Here is a 27,133-nt window from a genome sequence, read left to right on the forward strand (position 1 = left end):
ACCTGCTCGGTCTCGTCTTTATCATTTAAAACCCAAATTTTGGTACCTGACAGAGGTATTCTTTTTGGATGTTGAACCCATCATGGTCGTTATGGATCCACCATCATCAGTCTTTTCTTTGTAAAAGTTCTCATCCCATGTGAAGCATCACCTATTGCAAAACAAAACCTTTTTTTTTCTATAGCAGACTAAGCATTAGAAAACTTGTTTAAAATAGGCAAACAAGGAATGGTAACCAATTTCTAAGGAAGGAAATGCATCAACTGTTTAGCACACAACTCCTATCACCTAATGCATCAAATAAGGTGATAAAGATTTTAAAACAACAAGCAAAAGGAGAATGCACCGGGGCTTGCCTTGTGTTGCATTAGGTTTTGGTTCCACACCACTGATGTCGAAGTAAAAGTTGTTCTCCGCTGGAGGATTCTCAGTCTGGGAGACAACCTCTTCTTCTACTACAGTTTCTTCCTCGTGTTCTATACATGATAATACATGTACATGAATGCTTATGCTATGTCATGAATATGCAGTTACAAAATAAAAATATAATAAGTTTCATCTTGAATACAACTTTCATTCATGGTACAAACTAATCACTAAGGTTTTCTAATTAGGTATTCCTTTAGGATTAGTATTAAATAATTAACCCTATGAGGCTAGTTATTGGGTTTCTGATCAAACAGTGTCCAAATCATTTCAAACTTCACTCAGGGGTTATAATCATCATATTAAGCTTACTTAAAAAGTTTTATGATTTTTGTAATTACTAAACTATTTCTAAAATTCTATAAGGCTTGGTTTAAGCATCTTTAAATGCTACACAATTCCAGGTTTGGTATAAAAATCTTGGAATTATTTTTATTAAATACTACTTGATTTTAGGAATCTAGCAAAATTGGTCTCATGATTTTACTAATTTTCTACTATTTTCTACAAATTTCCCAAGCTGACAGTAAAAAGAAAAGAAGAAATAATGAATAGTGACGGGCCGTATCTGGCCCGAGTCGGCCCACGAACAGGGGAACGAGCCCGCGTTCGCGCCCGCACGATCGATTTTTGTGCAAAGATCCCTGGCCATTTGAATAATCGGTAAAGAGTCCCTGAACCCTATTCCGATGTCTCATTGACAATCGCAAATAGGCCCCCATGCTTCTATTTCTTCACGATTGAAGTCCCTGGCCACACACCGAGCGAATACATTGCCGGAGTTGCGCGTACTCGCCGGCGATGACGTGCTCTAGTGGTGTTGAGCGCACGGACACGATCACGGATGCAACCCGAACACACTCACGTGCTCAATTCGACCAGAGCGCCGTTAATTCATCACATGCATCCATACACATCATACATCCCTCGCATGAAGCATCATGTATCCTCATACTGCATCCATACATCATACAGGATCGCAGGAGGAAGTACTAGTGGAGATTATCGAGGAGCTGCCAGAGATTCTCGTGGAAGGGGGTGAACCCGAAGCCGAAGCTTAGGAGTGTCCTGATCACCGCCCCAGTTCCTTCGAGAAAAGCGAGCCCCGGCATATAACTTCCTATATTTATAATATTTTAATTTATGCACTGCCTACCTATATTGATGCATTAGGTATAGGAGTTGATTGAAACCAATTGCTGCATTCACCTTGATCTATTGGTTATCTTGTCCTTGCCGCCTATTTAAATAAACACTCTTTAATGCTTAAGCCTGCTTAGACGGTAGAAGTCGGGTGATTTCCTGTCACCTGCGAGATTTAGGTGATTTCTTATGCTTGATCGGAAGAAGTTTATGGGTAATATCCATGCGGAATATTAAAGGTTTAATATGAGACCGGGCGGACTCTTATGGGTGCCATGTGGGCCATAGTGAACCCGCCTGTGTCGATTAAGGACCGTACCGTTGTGGTCCCTCGAGTCATGTTGAATTTATGCCTATTCACTTAGCTAGCCGGATAACTCATTCCAACTGTGAAGCCAGAACACCATTCCAGCCGGATTTGACCTTGCGGTGCACCTACTGGTGTGGTTGAGGAGTGACGGGGACACGGCGAGATGACCCATGGTGGATGGTATGCCCTAAGCCTCTGGTAGTCGAGCGGTCCCTGGTTATGGTGGCCCCTGTGGAATCCGAGATTTGCAGCAAGGCTGCTACTGGGATGTGTGCAATGGTGATTGTATCTCACAAAGTACTTTGGGTACGATTTGTGATAGGAGTACCCACAGTCTTGTTAGGAAATGATTCGAATCGCCATCGCTCTTGGATAGTGAGCACTTGACTTGAGTTATCTCATCGTAGTAAGAACTACATATTAAGATTTGTTCGATGGATAAGAAACGGTGTTAATTCCAATTATGCCTAATGGATAGGATAGTTTGATGTGATAACTAGATTCAACACTCTCAACTTGGTTATTCTCAAAATGGGTAATTAGATATACTTCAAGTGAGGTATGGATCACTTAGAAAATCAGGATCAAAACTTAGTTCACAGCAAAGTAGGTATTAATCTTGGCCTGCTAAAATGAAGTAATTAAACTGGTAAATGCCCCCTTCAAGTTATTAAGAACTTCTATAACTCCCGTTACTCCTGAAAAGCAAAGAGCTAACTCCAGATATAGCCTTGCATACTCCTTGGAGTCTTTCACTTTATTATTTTCTGGTTTTGGACGGGTCAGTCTAGCTCAGTACATTTCAATACTCAGGGTGCTATTCCCAATGATTTGTTGCAGATGGTCAGATGTACTACGGCTACTGCAAGCACTGCTTATACCTAGCTACGGGAGATGACTAAGCCTAGGGCAGACTTTTTTGATTCTCGTCTCATGCTTTTGGTGGGCTGACAACCCAATGTTGGCACAGTGTTATCAAACCCCACAGGTGTTGTGGGTGCTAGCTAAATAAATGCTTCTGCAAAAACTTGTCACTTCAGTGAATGCTACTTGGAGTTATTTGGGGCCTACGTGCCTCCTTTATTGTAATAACTCTATATATTCCGATTTACGTTAAAAACTCTGTGGAATGTTGTAACACATGATGCAGTGATTGTCAGTTCATTATGATCTTGGTTACGAAGGAAAAGTTTTGAAATCCTTCGCGGTTTCAGTAGATCCTGGGTTTATATGGGATCAAGTGTGAGGTAATCACTGTGCGGCAAGTGGTTTGCATACTTGAACTCTTATAAATCTGGTCAGGTCACCGCAACAAGATAAACAGTGGATGGCTACCATGAACTTATAGTGCATGGTGCACCTAAGGATCATGCTATAGGGCATGTGGAGCCTAGCGACATTGAAGGTGACATACTCCGTGTGTGATAGTTGGTGGTGCCAAAGGTGATGGGCAATGTCACCTACCTCATTGATGAGATGCCACCCATGGTGACCCATGGGAAGGGATACCTAGGGGTCAACCTGTTATAGGGGATCTGCATCCCCTCGATTGCTTGCAAGGACAAAATGTTTAGGACCACTACGCCATCATGAGGAGCCCACATAACTTGACATTGTCGATGTTTTGGGAGACGATGAGCGAGTGGACTCTAGCCCTAACCATGTTGGTGGGACAGTTCGAGGAGTCGAAGACGATAGGGGTAGACGCTCACTAAGGGGGCTAGACCACTATGCCATAGTGCAACATCTTTACAACCTACTTAGATGTTGGGCTGGCTGCGTCACTGTGGATGACAATCATGATGCGACAGGCTTCGTGGAAGTTGAGGTCCTCATCATTGCCAACATTACCATTTTGTTGTGGGCCAGGTTACCCCTAAGGCAGATCCTCGGTAGGAAGGTTGCTAGGGATGCTACCACTAATAGTGCTTGATGAGCTCTGTCAGCTCCCAAACGGCACGACGATCCAAAATGTTGTGGTCGTTAGAATTGTGGGTTGTGCAGAAATCTTTCTACTTGGCCCATAATGCCATGAGGCCCCACTATTTGGCCTAGCGTGGACCCCTATCATTGTCACTTGCCTTGGCCCCACCTAGGCTAGGAGTTAAAGCAATGATGTATTGGTTGCCCTTCTTTTTGTTGTGGGTAGGGCTACATGTTGGGCCTTTGCCATAGATGCCTGGATTGATGGCGCGTGGAGCAGAGTTTAGCAACGTCATGGACATCGCTAGTGGCCAACTTATCTACTTCTCCTCATCGTACAAACCCTACCTAAAGGCGACGATGATAGAGGCAGGGGTGATGCATAGGATGATGTTGTGAACCTAGCTGGCTGATGTGCTGGATGAAGTCACACAACATCTCCCTAGGCTACTACTGAACAACATTGTTGTTACCCTCTGTGCCACGTTGATGGTAGGAATCGTAGAAGTTTGCTATGAATTGCCAATAGAATTCTTCCCACAAACTAATATAGTTGATGGTAAGGCTCATGAGCCATGACCAGGTAGACCCAGCCAATACCAGATGGAAGTAGTTGACCATTACCACCTCACTACCTCCTATACCGAGGATGGTAGTGTTATAGATCAAGAGAAATTCGGTGGGTTGATGGACCCATCATACTTCTCGGGGATGTGTGGGCAAAAGTTGTGGGGGCCATGAAGCTTGACATAGCTCTAATAAAATAAAGAGTTGCTTTCTCTAAACTCCAATCTAGGTGGTGCCCCCAGCTAAAGGGGGTAGTACCTAGGAGACGAGGGTGCTCCATACCTGTCCTCTTTGTGTAAGTCATGGTTTCAAGTTATGGCGACATCCATGTCCTAGGATGCACACAACTTGTCGTGCACACGACAAAGGCCGAGTGGTGCCCACGACTAGTCAGGGTTGCTGAAGGCTAGGGCATCTGAGCTCTTATGGGCACCCTCAACCTTGTAGCTAGGGTGTGGGACAACGAGTGGGAGCAGCACAACGCCTCATGAGTGTATTGCACCACGAAAATGAAGATAATGATATCAAGTCACCACTGCTGCTCTACGTCCGGACCTATGCTAAGCATGAGGAGTTATGGAGTTATGCTTATGCTATCGAAAGGGGGCCTAACTGCTAGGGCTCTCCAAAGTCAAGACAACAATGAATATTATCGAATGAGTAGGAAGGGCCCACTTCTGCTGCTACAGGGGACGTCCGCTGCCTAGCCATGAAGCTTGGCTTTGGATCATCGGAGCTTGGGGCATATGAGACGACCTACATATGAAGAGGTATGTGGCAGAATGCCATCGCATCTGAGTGACACACCCCCAGCTATGAAGTAGTATTCTAGCTCCACTATGGCAGAGACCGAGGTGTTGGGCCTATAGGAGGTAGGCTCCTAGATGTCTGAGCGCGGGCACAACGAGGATGTAGCTCAGGAGAGTGGGAGGCGATGTCTAAGTTGACGCTACACACCTCTATATCTAGAGTGGGCTCATGGGTCACCATGTTGGTGTTGCAACGACAAGCCAATCCCCCAACCTAGCATGCCATCTAACGACAAGTGTCAGTTGGGGGTATAGGGAAGACCCCTTTTAGGTTCGGTAAGGGTTAGAGAATCACTACAATATCAGAGCCTTGATTGTAACTCAAAGATCCGCAGATAAACAAGTGAGGGTGTAGAGTAGGAATGATGGTGATACATGGAGACAATGATCTAGCGAGGTTCGGGCTCTCGGAGCGTAATACTCTACATCCTTAGGGTGGCTAGTTTGTATTGCTTGGATATTGAAATGGCTAAGTGTGTGTGTGGGTGAGAAGGGTCCGCCTCTAAAGCGGTTGCCTGCTTCCTTTATACAATAAGGGAGAGAGAGTTACAAGATGCATGGGGTCATCCTAGCAGTCTGACTCCATTTATTATATTGTAATGTATAAGTCTTTCCATGACCCTGTAGCAACGTCTCCTAGACATCACGGATAGTCAAGGTCACTTGTCTGTCATGGATGGTCATGGTCATCGCCAGTCGAGGTGCACGTCGACCGTGCGTGCACCCACAGTGGCGCACCGATGCCATATCCAAGATGTCGAGGTTTGACAATTAGCATGACACATGCTTTGGGCATGGTCATGCCTATCCTGTCGCACAGAAGTAAAAATTCTTTGACCGCACCAACTCCTTGTCTAGCCACGGTGAGGGCAACTAGTCCATGTGGCGTGTCTAGATCCCCTCTTTGCCACGGTGTCTCGAGGCCCTAAGGCACGTGGTGTGCCCGGACCTTGCCATGGATGGGGGCACACCAAAGCCTGGGACACATGGTGCTCGTAGACCGCATTGTGGTTTGTGGAGCAGGTGGACATAAGAGGCCTCCTGGAGGGTCTCTGAATATAGTGGGATCCTTTAGACACGTGGTGTTATCGAACCCTGTTTGGGATAGGTGCTAATAGGGCCACATTGTGCAACCAGAGCCTCCCAATGACCTATTGGAGGTGTCCGAAGGATGGATTCTTAATGTATGTGGTGGAGGGCCTCCCACACAGCCGTGTGGTAGGGGTCTTCACCACACATTCCTTATACCTACCACTGGATCTTATTGACATGACCCTCTATGATGGTGGGGGTCCATTTCTCGCCCTTTCATGTAGGCCAGCTTGTTGTAGTGCATATGGTACTCGTACCGGGGGCATTGACAATGCTGAATGGGACAACATAAGATATGGATGTGCAGTGTGGATGTTAGATGATGAGCAACATTGGAAGGTCTATGAGAAAGAGGTACAATGGTTTAGGGACGACTAAACCATGTCGCTAACCTATAGAGTTGGACGCAAGAAGGCGGCAACAACTCTAACAACTGCTCGGAGGTGTTGTTTGGCGAGAGTCGAGCAATGAGTAGGGCAGGGGCCTTTGAATAGGAAATAAAATAATTTGATCTTATAAACATTGGCGATTGGGTAATATTTCCAAAAATATGGATGATATAGGAATCTGGAAAGTCTAGGGTAGAAGGAGATTCTCGATTGAATAAGAGGATTTGTAGATTTTTATGAATCTATTGAACTCTTGTACCTTGTTGGTTGTGATTGTAGATTCTTGACAGTGAATTTGCACAAAAAGCTGAACCAAACCTACCCTTAGTTAACCTTAACTATGAATGTGCCCACTAGCTGAGTCCATCCAAAGTCGCAACCTAGGTACCACCACTGGGTACACTACCGGAATCACGTTCTTTGTCGAGTGTCTAAGACACTCGGCAAAGGACATTTTACACTCGGCAAAGAACCCTTTGCCGATAAAATATTTGCCAAGTATTCTTTGCCGAGTGTAACCATCTATAAAGTTGCATAACTTTTCGAGATCTACAAGTTCTATTTTGATAGTTTCTACATCCCAGGCCGTTTACAAAATTTTAATTTCAAATATGAAAACTTCACACGAGTTTTTCAATGAGAAGATGATTTCAAATAAAAAAATTGTCAATTACAAAATTTCATTACGTTTCAAGATCTACAACTTTTATTTTGGTGATTTTTCCATCCGAGGTAGTTAAGAAATTTCAAATTTTAAAATTCAAACATAGTTTTGCATGACAAGATGATTTCAAACCAAAACATTGTCAACTACGAAGTTTCATAAATCTTCAATACATACAACTTTCATGTTGGTGGTTTTTTCTTTCGAGGTCATTTTCAAAATTCAAATTTTTAATTTTTTAAATTCAGACGTAGTTTTCGTTGACAAGATGACTTCAAATGAAAAGTTGCCAACTACAAAATTCTATATCTTCTCAAGATCTACAAAGTTTATTTTTGTTGTTTGGTCATTTATTCATCTCAAATGATGGTTCTAACAATATGCACAAATCTTATACATCTTTCTCGTAGTTTTATAAACTATGAGAGATATATAGGTTTTATGAACAAATTTATTTTTATTTTGTCGTAAGAAAAAAATATTCAAAATATAAATTGTACATCATGATGAGTTATACAAATTTATAGTTGAAAACTTTTTCATTTGAATTAATTTACCACTTTAAAATATGATTTTTAAATTGTCTTTGCCTAGTGTTGAAAAAAAGCATTCTGCAAAGAGCTCTTTGCCGAGTGTTATATTTTTGGCACTCGGCAAATAAGCTCTTTGCCAAGTGTAAAAAATAAAAAACTCGGCAAAAAACTTCTTTGCCAAGTGTTTTCATTTACCGAGAGTTTTTTGCGTGGCACTCGGCAAAGAGTGCCGAAAAACACTCGACAATATATTTGGAATTCGACAAATAGCCAAATTTTGGCAGTGGTAGAAGCAGCACCGTGCGACTTATCCACCTCACCCTTGTTGCGAGCCTACTCTAAGACATGTTCGTTTGTCCCGGAATGAGGTGAAGAATCGTTTCAGATGATTAAAAATTATATAAATTAGACAATTAATCGGTGTAGAAATAGTTTCGAGCTGCAAAATCAGAACCGGACGACCCTTAATTGTTATCTCATGTGGGAAGGCAAAGAGAAACATAGTTTCGAGCTCCCAACCATAGAATCCCCGACTGCATGCTTTACCATGAGAAACATAGTCACACGGGTAACTGTCACCGTCTGGTAGCACATCTGACGGCTCAGACTAGCCCGTGCTTTCACTAAGCAAAGGAACGGAATCTTAATTAAAAGGGACATTTACATTTCGCCCACTAGTCTGGACGCGCTGCTCAAATCTACCCCCGCTCAAATTCTCTAATCAGTTTTCCCCTCCCACCTCCACACTTTGCTCAGAAATCACCTCACGGCGCTATATTCTCCCGTCAAAGGCTCTTACAGGTGGACCCGACACCTTACAAGTGGGACCCGCTCCCCTTTCCCCTGCTTCTCTTCCCAAATTGAAACGCACGCTCCCAGCTTCTCTTCCCAAATTGAAACGCACGCTCCCAGGTTCCCTGGCAGCGGCCCATCCATCGCCCTCCACCACTCAGCCGGCGAGCTCCTCGACGGCGCGCTCCTCGACGGCGCGCCCCGGCGAGCTCCTCGACGAGCTCCTCGACGGCGAGTCCCCGGCGAGCTCCTCGACGTGCCCTTCTCCGGCGCGCGGCACGGCAAGGGTGTCCAGGCGGCCATCACCGGCGTTCAAGGGTGTCCAGGCGCGGCACGGCGCGGGTCGCAGACGTGCGCGGGCAGATCCTTGCCGTGCGCGGGCAGGTCCCGGCGCTCGACGGCGCGCCCCGCAGCCGCAGGAGCCGTTCGCCCGGGCCGCACGGCAGGCGGATCTCGGCCTCCGCGGGCGCTCCGGCGGGCGGATCTCGGCCTGCGCGTGTGCTCCGGCGGGCGGCTTCTACGCGGGCGGATCTCGGCCGCCGCGGTGTGCTCCGGCTGGCGGATCTCGGCCGCCGCGGTGTGCTCCGGCTGACGGCTTCTACGCGGGCGCTTCGGCGGGCGGATCTCGGCCGCCGCGGTGTGCTCCGGCGGGCAGCTTCTACGCGGGCGAGCTCGACGCGGGGGTGGGCACGGCCGGGAGCAGCCAGCCGCAAGCGAGCTCGACGCGGAGCGAGCGCTTCTCCGGCGAGCTTCTCGAGAGGTAGCTTAACCATAACTTCGGGTCCTCAAATTCAAATTTAAATCTCCAAAACAGCTATTAGTACAAAGACCGCATTTTTCCTACACGAAAATCTGACAGACCAATTTTTGCATCCCCATTTAACTTGCAAGCAGCTAGCAGAGTAGGCGCAAGCAGCTAGCAGTTTTACCATTGAAGCTTTTAATCATGAAAAAAATGAATTTATATCTCGGGTTTACTCCCGGTGGATCTGAAATATATCGTGTTTTGATTGAAAAAAATCTCGCACAGACAGGCAGCATCCTCCAGTAAGCCCCAAACGTCGGTCGGCTCCTAGTGTGAGCATCCATAGAGAATGTCGCGTGCGAGCTCATCCAACAGATTGCAAGGTTTTCCCAGCTTCGACCATGTCCCTCTCGTCCAGTGTCCTGATTGCACCCGGTCAGAGCCATTGGTTAGGCTCAGGACGAAAAAATCAGAAAACGGCAACTACGGCAGAGAATTCGTAAAGTGCGAAAGCAAATCACAACCCGGCAAGGTTCATGATCATTTCCCTTGTTTGTTTACGTAGTTTATCATCCATCCTTTATGTCATGTGATTTTAGATTAATTCTGTGGTTTTTGTGTTGTTATATTAGATCCTTAAGAAGTGCAACTTTTTTATGTGGATGGATGAGTACATCGAATGGTTGCGCTTGAGTGGTATGACTAAACAGACACGGTCCAGTTTTGAGCAAGAACAAGGTGCTACGCAATTGATGGTGAATAATTGTGGAGCAGAGTTATGTGGTGCAGATAAAGGAGATGTGTCTGTGAAGTTGGACATTCTAGCAATTGAATTGATGAAGATAAATGGCAACCTCAACAAAATTATTTACATTTTAGTCATTTGTGCTTTTATGATATTTGTTGTTTTACTTTTTATTATGAACCAAGGTGGTAAGCACTAGAAATTTGTAAGCTCTATGCACTATGGATGAACTATGGATGAAGTAAGTTGTAAGCACTATGGATGAACTATGACATCAAATAGCTAACTAATGAAGAATTCAATAATATTTATTTAGGTATCATAAATGTTATTGTTTTACTATATAAATTTGGTTAAACTTATTATAGCAATTGGGCCAGAAGAACATGTCAGATTCAGCGTAGCAAGCAAAAATGGCAAACCTTTTCACAAGCCAAGAGAACAGAACTGGGGTCCTCGGCGTAGAGCAGAACGAGCTGGGTTCTGCGGGCGCATACTGCGCGTTCCCCTGGTGCATACTCGGCGTCCTGGCTGCTTGCGCCGGGCTGGGAAAAAAGTTGAAAAACAAAAAAAGGTGCAGGCGCCGGGCTCGAACCTGCCCCGCTGCACTGCGAACCAGAGCCATATCACAGTGACCAAGTAGACAAGTTAGATGTTCGAGTATCACATGCAAACGGTATTACATAACCTTACACATCCAAATTCCTTTTAGGCCCAAAATTAAATAAATAAATACCAAATATTGTCAAAAGGTGAACCATTAGTTCATCTAATCATTGATGCCTTACTTCATGTAAAGAATCCACCTTTTTTATTATTTATTGGTTTATATGGTTTAAATGACTTTTAGGACCGAAAATAAATAAATAAATACCAAATATTGTCAAAAAATAGTGAAACTTGGCGGGGAGTCATAATTTGGACCTAGTTGCTTGAGATAAAAAGACCATGAGGTTTTGCAAAAGTGTAATAATAGGTGCTTCACAAATGGACACGTCTCTCCCTAAGTTTCATAACATTCAACTACAACGTCACTCTTTGAGCTATATTCCTTACTTTTTCCTTTGTTTTGCTTCAAAAGTGAACCATTAGTTCATCTAATCATTTATGACTTACTTCATGTAAAGAATCCACCTTTTTTTATTATTTATTGGTTTATATGGTTTAAATGACTTTTAGGACCGAAAATAAATAAATAAATACCAAATATTGTCAAAAAATAGTGAAACTTGGCGGGGAGTCATAATTTGGACGTAGTTGCTTGAGATAAAAAGACCATGAGGTTTTGCAAAAGTGTAATAATAGGTGCTTCACAAATGGACACGTCTCTCCCTAAGTTTCATAACATTCAACTACAACGTCACTCTTTGAGCTATATTCCTTACTTTTTCCTTTGTTTTGCTTCAAAAGTGAACCATTAGTTCATCTAATCATTTATGACTTACTTCATGTAAAGAATCCACCTTTTTTTATTATTTATTGGTTTATATGGTTTAAATGACTTTTAGGACCGAAAATAAATAAATAAATACCAAATATTGTCAAAAAATAGTGAAACTTGGCGGGGAGTCATAATTTGGACCTAGTTGCTTGAGATAAAAAGACCATGAGGTTTTGCAAAAGTGTAATAATAGGTGCTTCACAAATGGACACGTCTCTCCCTAAGTTTCATAACATTCAACTACAACGTCACTCTTTGAGCTATATTCCTTACTTTTTCCTTTGTTTTGCTTCAAAAGTGAACCATTAGTTCATCTAATCATTTATGACTTACTTCATGTAAAGAATCCACCTTTTTTTATTATTTATTGGTTTATATGGTTTAAATGACTTTTAGGACCGAAAATAAATAAATAAATACCAAATATTGTCAAAAAATAGTGAAACTTGGCGGGGAGTCATAATTTGGACCTAGTTGCTTGAGATAAAAAATTGAGACACATAGACAAAAGTGTGCAACAAAATGGCCACGTCTCATATATGCAACAAAATGCAAAAAAAAAAGAGAGAAGGGGGAATCGAACCCAGCACCTAATGTATACTGCACCTCTGGACGGACAACTACGCCACACGCCTGTTTCTGTTGAAGAGACAGAAAATGGCTATGTGACCAGAAAGCAGTGCGATTCAGTTCAGAAACACACGCCAGACCACTACGCCTGTTTCAGAAACACAGCCTGTTTCAGTTCAGAACAGTTCAGAAATTCATAAACAGCAAGATACCAGTTCAGAAATTCATAAACAACAAGAAATTCAAGACTAGTACCATTACAACAAGATACCAGTTCATTATTCATAAACAGCAGCATTACAGCACCATTACAGCAGCATTACAGCAAGATACCAGTTCATAACTAGAAGAAGTGCATAACTAGAAGAAGTGACAGCTGAATACAACCCATGCTACATAAGAAGTTGTTTCATGCTCTTAGTCTTCCTTGCTATGTTAAGTCGCTTGCTCCTTGTGTTATTTGCTGGACTATCTTCAATTTTACTCTTTTTCCTCCTCTTCCCTCTCTTCTCCTTAGGTGGACTGATTTCCTCCTCTTCCTTCTCTTCTCCTTGTGGAACTTCTTCAATTTGCATGCTAGCAGGACTATTTTCCCTGTTCAACAAACCAAAGGTTAACGATGAGAACAATTTCAAGACTAGTACATAAGCGACATTATACAACCATTACCTAGTTACAATGACATTGAATGGCGGCGCTTGTGGCACTTCTTCAATTTGCATGCTAGGAGGACTATTTTCCCTGTTCAACAAACCAAAGGTTAACGATGAGAACAATTTCAAGACTAGTACATAAGCGACATTATACCACCATTACCTAGTTACAATGACATTGAATGACAGCGCTTGTGGCGCTTGACGGCGCATGGTAGGGGGACTATTTTCCCTGGTTACAATGACATTGGATGGCGGCACTTCTGAATTTTCTGCACCCCAATGTTGATCTTCTCCGAAAGCCGCATCCACGGCATTTTTGCATTTGCTAGCAAAATGACCGAACTCTCCACATCTTTTACATTTCCGCCTCCTAGGGCCAAGTCCAGTGCCCTCTGCACTTGATCTTATTCTAGTCTTCCTTGGCCTCCCTGGTGCTCTACTCTGTACTGGAGCGTGGAGCACAAATCCTGGATCGACTATGTCCCACTGGTGTTGTGACTCAATACAAGGCACATTATCAGCGTATGTTGCATTAAACTTGGTGACAGAGAAGTAATCATCCACATATTGGTCGATTTCAGCAGCTGGACCACGAAGAGAGGTAATGAAGAAGAGGGCATGGATATATGGCAAGCCAGTAATCTCCCATTGCCTACAACTACATGTCCTCTTCTCTAAGTTCACTGGGTACCTCCATTCCCTCTTTTCTCTGTCGTATGCTGTCACCTCTGCCTCAAATGGCGTACGCTTTATCATTTTCATCTTCAAACCCCTTGTTTTTGTAAGCAATTTCTTCATCACAGAAGGGATTATTTTGTGGCCAACAAACTTTGCAGCTGAAATTCTCTGACGTAACTCAAACTTTTCCATAAGCATCTGCCTAATCTTGTCCAACATTTCCACCAAATGAAGCCCTTTGATTTTTCTAACTTTTGCATTGAAAGACTCTGCAAGGTTGTTATTCACATATTCTACCTTACATACTTCATTGAATTTGCTTCGCATCCATAACTTCGAATGACTCTTTTTGAACCAATCCTTCACCTTTGGATTCGCTGCGTGCAATTGGCTCAAGTGATAATTATGCTTCTTGAGGCTGTAGGTTAGTGATGCAGGCCACAGGTTGTCATCATACATCTTTCCTTTAAAGATCTTGCCAAAATTAGCTGCAAGGTGACGCATGCATTCCCTATGCTCCACTCCAGGGAACACCTCCTCAACTGCAGTTTCTAGACCCTTACATGCATCTGTGTGTATCACCAATCCATGTGGAATACCTATAACCACTCGCAAATTCTGTAGAAACCATTTCCAGCTCTCTTCTGATTCAGCCTCTAGCACCCCATATGCAACTGGAAAGAGCCAATTGTGTGCATCAATGGCACAAGCAGCTACTAATTGTCCTCTAAATCTTCCATTCAAAGCAGTTGCATCCACTGCTAAATATGGTCTACAACCATCTAAAAAGCCCTTCCAACAAGCCTTAAATGAAACAAAAACCCTTCTAAAGCATTCCTTCTCCATAATCATCTTCCTCACTTTGTACTGCACAGTGTGCTTGTCAATCTCTACAACACTTCCTGGACATGCTTTCTCCACTTCGGCTTTGAAAGTGTACATCAACTTAAAACTATCCTTCCATGGACCATAAATCTTGTCTAGAGCCATTTCCTTACCATAAAACACTCTCATGTAAGGCACCTTCATTCCATACTTCTCATGTATCTTCTTTATCAATGCAGTTGGACCAATACATGGGTTGTCTCTCACCCAATCCAACATTACATCAGCGCACCACCTGCTCTTAGCTATCTTCAAAGTCTCTTTTCTTTCAACACTTGGACATGTGTGAGGAAAAGGGTTCACTTTGACCTGAATGAGTGTGCTATCTCGCATCTTTGAGGCATGCATCCTCCATCTACACCTTTCATATGTGCAGTGCACTCTCAACCTACTTGGCTCACTTTTATCAATTTCAAAGTCATATTCACCCTTAATGCAATAAGTAGCGAGTGCATTTCGACAATCAACCATCGATGGAAATATGGTGCCTTCTGCTAGGGAAGGATTGTCCTTGTCATAATCGATCACTGGTCTGTCCTCATCATCTTCATGCCCAGACATCCCCATGTCAATGTTCTCCTCTTCCTCTTCTTGGTCAGTGTCCACAAATTGTGCAGGTCTGTTATCTAGTAATAATGTTGGATGGCTTTTAACCAAATTTGGATACAACCTCTCATCCTCATTATCATAAACAACCTCATCAGGTACATCATAGTCCAGTGTCAACACTGGATGGCTTTGGCTACAAGATGGTTGAGAGCGTATTGACTGATTAGCCCTTCCTCCAATAACCACATCATTTTGGACAACAACAGACCTTTCTCCAAGATGCATAGCAAACATCAGAGATAAATCCAAATCACTCTTAATTTTCATAGATTTATTCTCAAACTTGTCAAAGTAACTGAATTGTACCTCATCATCAACATTCCAAGCATGCTGATCACATATAGCCTTGCTAAACTGTTCCAAAGTCCAGGTAACATCAGCACCCACGTGAAATTCATAACAACCAACATATGCTTTTTTACCACTGTCATCCAACCTTCTGCTTGTTTTTCTTCTCACATTCAACACAAAAGATGTATTTAAATCCATCCTAGTTGACAACAAAATTATTTTAGTCGTTAAACTAGCACCAACATCAAGTAACAGGGGGTCTGAAATTGCTACATACCTCTAGCAGCGAGCAGGGCGCCGCCGAGGATGCAGCGAGCAGGGCGCCGCCGAGGATGCAGCGAGCAGGGCGCCGCCGAGGATGGCCACGACCGAGCGTCGTGAGGTGATTATGGTGCTGTTGTAATGCTGCTGAGGCCGAGAACCGCGTAGAAGCCGTCAGCCGGAGCACACCGGACGACCGAGCGTTGTCCCTGCCAGTGGGAGTGTTGAAGCCGAGATCCGCCTGGCAATGGGCGTTGTCCCTGGCAGTGGGCGTTGTCCCGCGTAGAAGCCGCCCGCTGGAGCACACCGCGGAGGCCGAGAACCGCCCGCCGGAGCGCCCGCGGAGGCCGAGATCCGCCTGCCGTGCGGCCCGGGCGAACGGCTCCTGCGGCTGCGGGGCGCGTCGTCGAGGAGCTCGCCGGGGACTCGCCGTCGAGGAGCTCGTCGAGGAGCTCGCCGGGGCGCGCCGTCGAGGAGCGCGCCGTCGAGGAGCTCGCCGGCTGAGTGGTGGAGGGCGATGGATGGGCCGCTGCCAGGGAACCTGGGAGCGTGCGTTTCAATTTGGGAAGAGAAGCTGGGAGCGTGCGTTTCAATTTGGGAAGAGAAGCAGGGGAAAGGGGAAAGGGGAGCGGGTCCCACTTGTAAGGTGTCGGGTCCACCTGTAAGAGCCTTTGACGGGAGAATATAGCGCCGTGAGGTGATTTCTGAGCAAAGTGTGGAGGTGGGAGGGGAAAACTGATTAGAGAATTTGGGCGGGGGTAGATTTGAGCAGCGCGTCCAGACTAGTGGACGAAATGTAAATGTCCCTAATTAAAATGGCGGCTCCGGTTCCTGGATCGTGCGGCGCAGACGCATCCTTGGGTCGGAAGCTTCCGACGATTCCACGGGCCCACATCAACTCCTTCCTCAGGAGAATGGTCAGCCGGCGGGACCCACCTTAGCCGATGGAACAGGTGGGCGAGAAGTGGGCCCAGTTCCCTCCGCTTACGTAAGCATTTAGCCCTCTTTCGCGCTGTACATATAACCATCCTGCTGCTCCCTGGTGTATCCAATAATAATCCATCTATCTTGAGCTCCTGTAGGTAGAAAGAAACGATGTCGGGAGTGTGGGTGTTCGAGGACGGGATCGTGCGGCGTGCGGACAGCGAGCCGCCCAGCGGCGCCGGCGCCGGCGGGTCGCGGCCGAACAAGGTGCTGGTGCACGTGCCGAGCGGGGAGGTGGTGACGTCGTACGAAGTGCTGGAGCGGCGGCTCCGCGAGCTCGGCTGGGAGCGCTACCTCTACGACCCCTGCCTGCTGCAGTTCCACCAGCGCTCCACCGTGCACCTCATCACCGTACCCCGTGACTTCGCCCGCCTCAAGCTCGTCCACATGTACGACGTCGTCGTCAAGACCCGGAACGTCTTCGAGGTTCGCGACGCCGCCGCAGCCTGATGGTCTTCGTGGCGACGCAAGCTAGCTCTTTTCTGCGGGCTCGATCGTCAGGCCAGTGCTGTGCTGGGAGATCTGCCGGCCTGTCGCCGCCGTTTCAGCGTACGTACGTATTGTATGTTTGTGATTGGTATGAGTACAGACGTGCGCTTTGCATGGCGCAGGCCGGGCTCGTGCGTGCGTGGCCACCTCTGCCGCCAAATAAATGCTACGCGAAAGCGCGCCGCCGCTGCCGTATGTATGCTTCTTATGTCCGGACTTGCTTGGCGGCGTGTGTTTCTTTGACACGAAGGCTTGTACGTATATAGATTGATTTTATTTGGCCAACCGTGGCCAATTTTGGTATTCAACTTTGTCAAAGCTTTTTACAGTCGGTTTCTTCTTCTGGATCAGTTGCACCTTTGCATTACATACATGGATTAGGAGATATTGAAAATGGATCAATTTTATTCCTCAAAATATTCATTACATATTGATTTTGACATGTCGACTTTTTTGAATTATTCCTTCTCGATTGCCCCTTACAAAAACAACAGGGAGAATACTAGATACAGATTTAGGAGGTGTTTGATTCCCACATCCTAAAGTTTAGTGACTAAAATTTAATCACTTTTAATTCTTAAATTATCAAACAGTATAACTAAATGAGGCTTTTCAAATAGAAATTTTCTGAACTAAAATTAGTTTAGGAGGGTAACGAAAGGAACCAAACACCCCTTATATTGAAGTAGTCATCTTGGACATCGATACCGCTGCCTATTGCAAGCATCTTCAAGAATCTTTCTAAAGCTAGCTCTTTAAATGGTTAATTAGTGAGTTATTTGTGTAAAAATCAACATCTATATCTTTTCACTCTCCAACAGTTTATCTATATATCTTGTTTACAACCTACGAAGTCACTCTTGTTTTTTTAGGTAATGAGAAATCTAAAATATAAGATGACTATGCTGTGGCGGAACTTACCGAATTATTCCAACTTAAGTGCCTAAGTCCCGCCTTAGAGGCTAGACCACACTTAAATGGGAATAACACGTCAATCCCTCGGATCTAGTCCGACGAGGCCACTAACAGGATCAAGTACCACGTACTCACTCGATGGTGAGGCACAGAGCAAATACAATAAAGCATAAAACCATACATTAAGGAGTATCAAGTTATTACATCATCAGTGGAGTTTTAGCAAAAGAAGTACTCATTGTTCGGAATGCATCGGAAAATAAACTAACGATAAATAAACGGAGGGATGCGGAAGCCTGTCCCATCACTCCTCATGCTCCTCCTCAGCCGAGGTAGGGTCCCACTCGACTGTCCAACCCGGTGGCAAGATGGACGACCAAGTCACTCCAGCAACCACGTCCTCTAGGGAACCTGTAAAATTATGCCACAAGCAAAGCTGAGTATACTAATACTCAGCTAGACTTACCCGGTGTGAGGAGTCTACTCCTCTACCTCTAGACATGCAGCTGTTTGGCTGAGGGGTTTGGTTGCCAAAAGCACTATCTGAGTCTATAAATCAAGTTTTAGCTTTGTCAAGTTTTAGTGTGACTCTCTTAAGACTAAATGTATACCTATCTAACCATACATGGTATCAAACATTTAGCAATCAACAACTTTTGCCAAGTCGTCACATTTCCACTTGTTACTCAATGTAGCAGCATGGATCAAGCAGTCTCATTAGCTGCGAGAAGCAGACGACTCGAATCGAGTTTTTAAACCTTGCAAGGTAAACCTAAACACACGACGTGGCGAGGCACTCCGTCCCCACACACATCAACTGTCCCCATCGATTCCCTGGCAACAGATCAAGGCTCACCGCCTTGGCGTACAATACCTCACTGACCCCGACTGCCATTGTGCAGTGACCGCACTTGTATCCACCATAACCGGAATGAGAGACCACGTCTCAGGTCGCGTGAGGAGTAAAGTCTGCGGGCAGGTTCACTCAGGTACTAGGCTTACCGATTTACCATATTTCTCGGCATATGTTTAGTACGTTCAAACGCTTGACTCACGGTACCACACCTTAATCCTTATTCCAATTTCCACCTTGTAGACAACCAATACCCATGGATTGTTGTCCACAGGCCAACATCATTATGCTATGAAAGTGGATACAACCAATTCCTGACCTCGCGCAAGTGCTAGAAAATCACTCGACTTCTACCGAGATCCCTAATTAATAAAGCAGCTACTCGACTTAGCATACTAGTATTCAGCTCAAAAGGAAATCCTGAGGTAATGCAACTAGGGTTTCAGGCAATTCCTACACTTAAGTGCACAATACAAGCCTACAAACATTAAGTGTAGTGAAATAATATATAGAACTGGTTATGCGTAAAGCTGGGGCTTGCCTTCCAAAGCTGGGGCAGGCAGATCCTCTAGGGCAGGCTCTGGTGCTAGATCCGGGGCTACCTCCTGAGCAACTCCTTGCTCCGGCACGAGGATGTATTCTCCGTCCTCGAGGTTACAATATATCGAATGCAATGAATAAGATATATGCATGCTATGATATGTAAAATTTATTAACAATTATGCCTAGTGAAGAAAAACCAAGTTAGTTAATAACTTAGGGTTTCTTTGTTATAAGAGGCTCTTAGGGGTTTATGCTTATCAATTTAGGTTTGAGGTTTTTCCTAGGGATAAGCATAATGGATTAAGACTTGGATTGCCCCTTAAATGTTTTAGTATGCACTCAAAGGGTTTTGTTGGTTTGGTTAGGGTAACATTAGTCTCCACCATTAAATTCCCTTTTCATTTTCTATTTATGATTTTTGAGTGTGTTTGAACTACAACAGTGATTTAAATTTTTTCAACAATTCTGTAAAAATTACAGTGGGTTACTATTTGTCACTGTAGTCTATCCTATAAGTTTGAGGTCCAGAAAAATTAGAATAATCCCTGGACAAAAATAACAAAAGTTGGGGCAAAGGGGTCACTTTGCATTACAACTCTTATCTAGGTGTGGGTTGTGCACTAAGAGTCATTTTTGCTGGTATCTATAGGTAATAACATGCTTCTATGCCAAAAATCACAGAAGGCTACTTAGTGGTTATTTAGTTATGCTTTTCTAAAGTTTAATGCTAAAAAGGCACTTACAACTAACTTATTATTTGAAAAATGTCAAACAACAGAACTCATAATTTCTCTATGTTTATAATAACAAAACATTTGTTATCCCAAGGTTTGGGGTGTTTTCTCCTTAGGATTATTTTTCTAGGGTTTTTCTAAGTTTTCCTTGTTTTCTTAAAATAAAAGGTATCTCATTTCTTTTGTACTAAACAAGGGTCTAACAAAATTTTCTAGTGAACTTTACTAAATGAGAGAGCTAACAAAAATGTGGGTGCTCCCTGGTTCTTATTTTAAACTACCTTTTATATTTTCTTTAACTTTAAGCTAAAAATGATTTAAATGGCAAACTCTACCTTAATTTGGTGTACAGAGGGGTTTATTATTTTTAAACAGGTTAGGAAGTGATTAAGTACCTCTCTGAATTTTCTTAATCCCAGTCTAATAGTGTAGCTATTTTTCCTTATCTCCTTTAGCTTTTGATCAGATAATCATTTAAATCAAAACTTTGAAGTTTTCTGCAACACTTAGGGGTTTTATATTTTTCCTAAGTAGTTTACAATATTTAGGATCTGGCAAAATTGGTTTGATTCGATTTAGGTGAACAAAACTGAAGTTATGAATTTTTGAAGTTCTATTTGCATTTAAATCAGAATATTAAAAAGGTTTTCTGGAAATCCACTTGCATCGAAGACCCTGGGCTTCTTTTTAAAACAAATCCCTTCAGTTATACCCTTGCGCCACTATTCCCTTGAGTCGCTGACAGTGCACAAAACCCCCTGGCCTTTACTTCTTCTCCCCCGAGGTCCCTCCCCTTAGTTAAATAGTACCCGCGGGAGTAAAAAGGGCGGCGCGGCTTACCGGCGGCGAGGGAGGTCCGGCGAGAGGTGGGGTTGGCTCCGGAAGGTTCTTGCGGTCACAGCGAGGTACGGCTCGACGACGGTGGTGGCCGGAATCGGCCGGTCCACGTGCGCAGGCGGGTGAACTTGTCGGCGGCGAGTGCTCCGACCTAACCACGGCGACATAGGTCAATCCAAGGGCACGGGGAGCTTCACAGGGTGTTGATGAGTTGACTCGTGCAAGTAATTGAAGAACAACTCACCGTGGAGCTCGGTCTGCGTTCACCGGCGGTCGGGTGAAGTCCGACGACCGTGGACTGGCTTCTCCGGCGAGGCAAAGTTCGATTCCTTGCTCGGGGAGCTTCACCGAGGCACGCAGGGTCTACTCCGAGGGTCGAACGGAGTTGGGAGAGGCTCTGCTGGCCGGTCTACGATGGCAGGTGTTCGGGTGGCCGCGGGCACGCCGTGCGCGGGGCAACGCCGGTGATCTGGTGCTCCATTGAGGTCGAGCGCGCGTGGGGGAATACGGTCGAAGTCCCTGGTGGCTTTATAGGCATGGGCACGGGCAACGGCGCTGGCTCGGCTTGGCGCGACGCGGGGCAGGCGTCAGGCGTGCTCTGGCGAGCTTAGAGCGCGTCGAACATGTGGCTCTTTGTTTCTGCTCTTCTTCTACCCCTTGCTGAGCAGCCAAACGTGCGAATCTTGCCCTAAGACCTTTGAGAGATCTCTTCCCTACACCTAGGGCTACCTAGTTCATGTGAGTTCCAAGGGGAGATGTGGTCAGGTTAGAGAGATACGAGGGTGGGAAGTCGGCTATGTCAGAGCTGTCCACACCGAGACAAAACTTGTGCCAAGTCGTGTCAAACGACTTAGGGTTGGGTTCAAACTTTTCCAGGGTGTTCTAGGGGTCTTTAGGCGCCACTTTGTCAATTGGGTCAAGTGGTTTTGAAGTTTGAATGAGGGTGAACATCTTTGATCTTTGGAAAGGGGTGGTTTTGGACTTAGAAGAATTCTGATTTTTCTCTTATGCTCAACCCTTTGGTGAACCTTTTGGGTTTTTTCTGAAATCTTTTTGGGGTCACTTTCTTACTATCATTTGTAGGGTATTAAGTGTACTACATCTTTTATAATTGGCTCAAGTCATGATCATGTGGTTTTCATAGCCTTTTGGTCATACTTACTTCTAGTGCTCCAATTGTCCAAAGGGGTTTGCATTAGGGTTTGGGCAATTATCCCCATTATATGTGCATGACAAGCCAAGGTATGACTTCTAAGATGGGTTGCACTTACTTAGGATCTTGAGTTCCAAGTTTGGTGTACTCTCCCAACTTAAGTCACATGTGATGATGGGTTTACTTGTGTAACCTTGAGTGAAAACTCTAAGTAACACCTAGGGTGTTACAGCCCTCCCCCCTTAAAGGAATCTCGCCCCGAGATTTTAGTTAGAGTCCTTTGGAGTGGTGCCATGAAGTTGTGCTGGTGAGTTGCTCCTTCCTTTATCCAAGTTTCTCTAGTTAACTGCTCTTCGAATGTCATTCTCTTTGTGACTTCAGAAGGAAGTCCTTTTTGAGTCATTTCTAAAGCTTACAACACCTTTAACATCTAAGTTTTTCTTATATTTGAATTCAAAGGGCAGGTGGGGTGGGGTTTTGGATTACGTACTGACTCCTTTGGGCAGAAAGTCGGGGAAGCGAGAACGTAGAAAATCCTCAGTCTCCCATGTAGCCTCTTCTACTGAATGGTGACTCCACTGAACCTTATACATTATGATCGACCTTGCCCGTGTTGATCTCTCCTTTTGATCCAATACCTTGACAGGGTGCTCCTGGTAGGACAGATCCGACTCTATCTCCAATTCCGATTCAGGTAGCACTTCAGTGGGTAAGCAGACATATTTCTGTAGCTGGGATACGTGAAACACATCATGAACTGCTGACATGTGGGGTGGCAAATTCAATTGATATGCTACAAGCCCACAAGTTTCCTTGATCTCATAGGGTCCAATGTAGCGAGGAGCTAACTTGCCCTTGATTCCAAATCTCTGAACACCTTTGGTGGGTGACACCTTAAGATAAACATGGTCTCCCACTTCAAACTGTAGAGGCTTTCTCCTCTTGTCATGATAACTCTTCTGCCTGGCCTGAGCAGCCTCTAAATTTCTCTTAATGACCCTGACCTTCTTCTCTGCTTCAAGAACCAGGTCAGGTCCAAAAATTTCCCTTTCTCCAGCTTGTGACCAATTTAGCGGTGTCCTACACCTTCTCCCATACAAGGCTTCAAAAGGTGCCATCATCAAACTGGACTGATAGCTGTTATTATAAGAGAACTTTGCCAATGAAAGACACTTGTCCCAATTTTTTCCATAGTGTAGCACACATGCCCTCAACATGTCTTCCAAAATCTGATTCACCCTTTCTGTCTGGCCATCTGTTTGAGGATGGTATGCTGAGCTTCTTATTACATGGGTCCCGAGTGACTCCTACAATTGCTCCCAAAATCGTGCCACGAATGGTGCTCCTCTGTCAGATACTATAGTCCTTGGTATTCCATGCAAGCGAATTATCTGGTCAATGTAAATTTCGGCATACTTTTCCGTCCTGTGGGTGGTGTGTACCGGCAAGAAATGAGTTGTCTTGGTCAATCTGTCCACAATGACCCAAATGGAATCATGGTGCTGGGAGGTATTGGGCAATCCCACGATAAAATCCATGCAAATATCCTCCCATTTCCAAGATGGTATGGGAAGGTGTTGCAAAGTGCCTGCTACCTTCAAATGACTGACCTTGACTCTCTGGCAGGTGTCACATTCGAATATATACTTAGCAATTTCCCTCTTCATTCTGGTCCACCAGTATAAGGATCTGAGATCATGATACATCTTGTTACTGCTGGGGTGCATGGAGAATTTTGAAAGGTGAGCTTCATCCAATATCTTCTTTCTGAGCTCAGGGTTCTTGGGAACAACCAATCGGTCTCCAAACCATAGGATTCCTTTGCTGTCCTGACGGAAGCATTTGTATTTATCCACCTTTTGTTTGATCATTTCCTTAATGACTTGAACACCCTTGTCTCCAATCTATGCCATGACGATTTGCTCTTGTAATGTGGGCTCCACTGAAATATAACTTAAAGCACCGGAGGAAACGACTTCTATTTTCAACTTGCACAACTCATCACATAGGGTGGTGATTCTTGCATCCATATTCATACAATTGCACTGGGCTTTCCTGCTTAAGGCATCTGCCACAACATTGTCTTTGCCAGGATGGTAATGCACCTCCAAATCATAGTCCTTGATTAGCTCTAACCATCTTCTCTGCCTCATATTAAGATCAGCCTGGGTGAAGATATATTTGAGACTCTAATGATCAGTGTAAATATTACAATGAGCTCCCATCAAGTAATGTCTCCAAATCTTGAGAGCATGAACCACAGCTGCTAACTCCAGATCATATGTGGGGTAGTTCTGCTCATGGGGTCTGAGTGCTCGGGAGGCATAAGCAATGACTCTGTTGTCTTGCATTAAGACACATCCCAATCCAGTACCGGAAGCATCGCAATAAACCTCAAAAGGCTTGGTGCTATCAGGTTGAGCTAGCACTGGTGCTGTTGTCAAGTGCTGCCTCAGTGTATGAAAAGCATCCTCACATTTCTGACTCCATTCGTACTTTACTCCTTTCTTCAACAATTCAGTCATCGGCTTGGCAATCCTGGAGAAATCCAGAATAAATCGCCGGTAATACCCTGCCAAACCCAGAAAACTTCGAATCTGCCGCACTGTGGTAGGAGGTTTCCAATTCATCACTTCTTGCACTTTTTCAGGATCAACTGATACCCCATCCTGAGAAATTGTGTGACCCAAAAATTTTATCTCCTTCAGCCAGAATTCACATTTGGACAATTTAGCATACAGCTGATGGTCACGCAGTCTCTGAAGTAAGGTATGCAAATGCTTAGTGTGCTCGGCTTCATTTTTGGAATACACCAGAATGTCATCAATGAAAACCACCACAAACTTGTCCAGTTCTGGCATAAAGACTGAATTCATCAAATACATGAAGTAAGCCGGGGCATTGGTCAGCCCAAAAGACATCACCAAAAACTCATAAAGCCCATATCTGGTAGAGAAGGCCGTCTTGGGAATATCGCTGGCAAGGATCTTGATTTAATGGTAGCCCGAGCGAAGGTCTATCTTTGAGAACACTTTGGCTCCCACCAACTGATCAAACAAAACATCAATGCGGGGCAGTGGGTATTTGTTCTTGATGGTCACCGCATTAAGAGGGCGGTAATCGACACACATTCTCAGACTTTCATCCTTCTTCTTTACAAACAAGGCTGGACATCCCCATGGTGAAGTACTCAGGCGAATAAACCCCTTGTCCAACAACTCTTGCAGTTGCTTTTTCAATTCCGCCAATTCCGCTGGAGGCATCCTATAGGGTCTCTTGGATATAGGAGCAGTCCCGGGTTGCAATTCAATCGCGAACTCTATCTCTCTGTCGGGTGGCATTCCTGGCAATTCGTCAGGAAAGACATCTGGGTAGTCACAGACCACAGGGATTCTCTCAACCGGGGACTCTATCATGGTGAATGCACAAGAGCGGGTACAACCCTGCTCAGGCAAATATAAAGTAGTCTCGCCACAAGTAGGGGAGTGAATCTCAATGGCCCTTGCTGCAATATCAATCACTGCCTGATGTCTGGTTAACCAGTCAGTTCCCAATATGATATCCACGCTATCCAAACCCAAAATAAGGAGGTTGGTTTTGATTATCAGACTACCAAACTTTATAAGCACATTCTTGTTGATTTGATAGGTGGCAATCCTGCCTCCTGGTGTTGAAATTGTAATACCCCCATTTGTGTGATGGAAAGGTAGCTGACATTTGGCACTAAATTTTGTACTGATAAAACTATGTGATGCACCAGAATAAAAAAGAATAATTGTAGGATATTTCAAAACTGAAAAGATACCAGCCATGACGGGTGCTCCCTCTAGAATGTCAGCCATGGTGGTGAAGTTCAGCCTGCCTTTCCTTACTTGCACCTTCTGCCTCTTGCCTTGGTTCTGGTTGGCATTCTGTCCCTGCCTCTGCTGGTTTCTGGGGCAATTCTTGGCATAATGTCCGGTGTTACCACAAGTGAAACACCTATTATCATTGGTCTGACGGTACTGCTGCTGCGGCTGATTGTTCCTCTGAACTAGAAACTGAGTGCGGTTGGGTGCCTGCTGCTGCTGCTGTGGTCGGATCACCCAACGTCCTTGCTGCTGCTGAGGTCCCCTATTCTGAGTGTCAGACACGATCCTGAAGCGCTGTGGCTGAGCTGAAGGTCCTGCTACAGGGGTCTTCCTCTTCTTCTCTGCCTGACGGGCTGTGATACAATCCTCCTGAGAAATGTCCATGTTGACTAACTCATTGTAGCTGTTGGCCCTGACTGTGTTGTGACGGTCGCGGAGCTTAGTGTTGAGCTCCCTCCTGAATCTGTCCCTCTTCTTCTCATCAGTGTCTGCATGATACCCGACATACTGGCACAGGTCATTGAAGGCCTGAGCATACTGTAACACGGTCCGGTTCCCCTGAGTGAGTGCCAGAAACTCATTGAGCTTGCGGTCTATGATGCCTGCTGATATATGATGCCCCCTGAAAGCTGCCTTGAACTCTCTCCATTCCACCTCATGGTCAACTGGCTGCATAGCAAGGAAATGGTCCCACCATGTCCGCGCGGGTCTGTGAAGCTGCTGGGTGGCGAACCTGACCTTAGTCACCTCTGAACAAACTCCATGGAGTAGCGGGAATTTGGATTCCACTACCCTCAGCCATACATCAGCATCAAGTGGTTCCTCTGCCCTGGTGAACAACGATGGTTGGGTACTAAGGAACTCTTGATAAGTGGCTGCCGCCGGGTGACGCTGATTATCACCACCACCATAATGCTGAGGTGGTGGCTGACGCTGCGCCAACTGTCGCAGAATCTTGTTCTGCTGAGCCATCAGCTCTTGCAGAGTAGGAGGCGGTGGTGGTGGTGGAGGAATGCGCTCATTCTATCCACGAGGCGCTCTTCCTGCCATCTGAAAAATCATGGATATTCTCAATATCATATTTCTGAGGTTCAATGCTCAATCGTGGTGAAAGAGTCAAAGGGGTAAAACCAATACATATTCTTGCATAATTTATAAAAGATTCCACATGGCATAAACTTTTCTTCTTAAATTAAAGCTGTCATCATTCATCATCCATACTTCCAAAAGAGTTTGCCACAATTA

General features: G+C 44.8%; 2 protein-coding genes and 2 pseudogenes across 2 annotated transcripts; 2 read left to right on the forward strand and 2 right to left on the reverse strand.

Annotated features, from left to right (window-relative positions):
* The window catches only part of LOC103648789 (mucin-1-like), a 32,216-nt pseudogene extending 21,788 nt beyond the window's left edge, over positions 1 to 10,428 (forward strand).
* A 1,947-nt stretch (positions 10,429 to 12,375) lies between these two features.
* On the reverse strand, positions 12,376 to 15,466 carry LOC111590850 (uncharacterized). The gene is made up of 3 exons (XM_023301743.2): positions 12,966 to 15,466; positions 12,819 to 12,890; positions 12,376 to 12,743 (listed from the first exon to the last, which is right to left on the reverse strand). The coding sequence occupies exons 1-3, from the start codon at positions 15,464 to 15,466 to the stop codon at positions 12,542 to 12,544; spliced, it is 2,775 nt and encodes a 924-aa protein (XP_023157511.1). The 3' UTR covers positions 12,376 to 12,541.
* Positions 15,467 to 15,553: 87 nt separating this feature from the next.
* Positions 15,554 to 16,557, reverse strand: LOC111590851 (uncharacterized; annotated as a pseudogene).
* Positions 16,558 to 16,575: 18 nt separating this feature from the next.
* On the forward strand, positions 16,576 to 17,305 carry LOC100281643 (flowering promoting factor-like 1). The gene has a single exon (NM_001154562.2). The coding sequence runs from the start codon at positions 16,625 to 16,627 to the stop codon at positions 16,961 to 16,963; it is 339 nt and encodes a 112-aa protein (NP_001148034.1). The 5' UTR covers positions 16,576 to 16,624; the 3' UTR covers positions 16,964 to 17,305.
* Positions 17,306 to 27,133: the final 9,828 nt, after the last annotated feature.

The sequence above is a fragment of the Zea mays genome, chromosome 2, assembly GCF_902167145.1.
Source record: "Zea mays cultivar B73 chromosome 2, Zm-B73-REFERENCE-NAM-5.0, whole genome shotgun sequence".
NCBI lineage: Eukaryota > Viridiplantae > Streptophyta > Magnoliopsida > Poales > Poaceae > Zea > Zea mays.

Coding starts and splice junctions, on each gene's coding strand:
- LOC100281643 (NM_001154562.2), top strand. CDS start 16,625: ATGTCGGGAGTGTGGGTGTTCGAGGACGGGATCGTGCGGCGTGCGGAC.
- LOC111590850 (XM_023301743.2), bottom strand. CDS start 15,466: ATGGATTTAAATACATCTTTTGTGTTGAATGTGAGAAGAAAAACAAGC. Junction 12,891..12,965: donor TTCAATGTCATTGTAACTAG/GTAATGGTGGTA, acceptor TTTGTTGAACAG/GGAAAATAGTCCTCCTAGCA. Junction 12,744..12,818: donor TTCAATGTCATTGTAACTAG/GTAATGGTTGTA, acceptor TTTGTTGAACAG/GGAAAATAGTCCTGCTAGCA.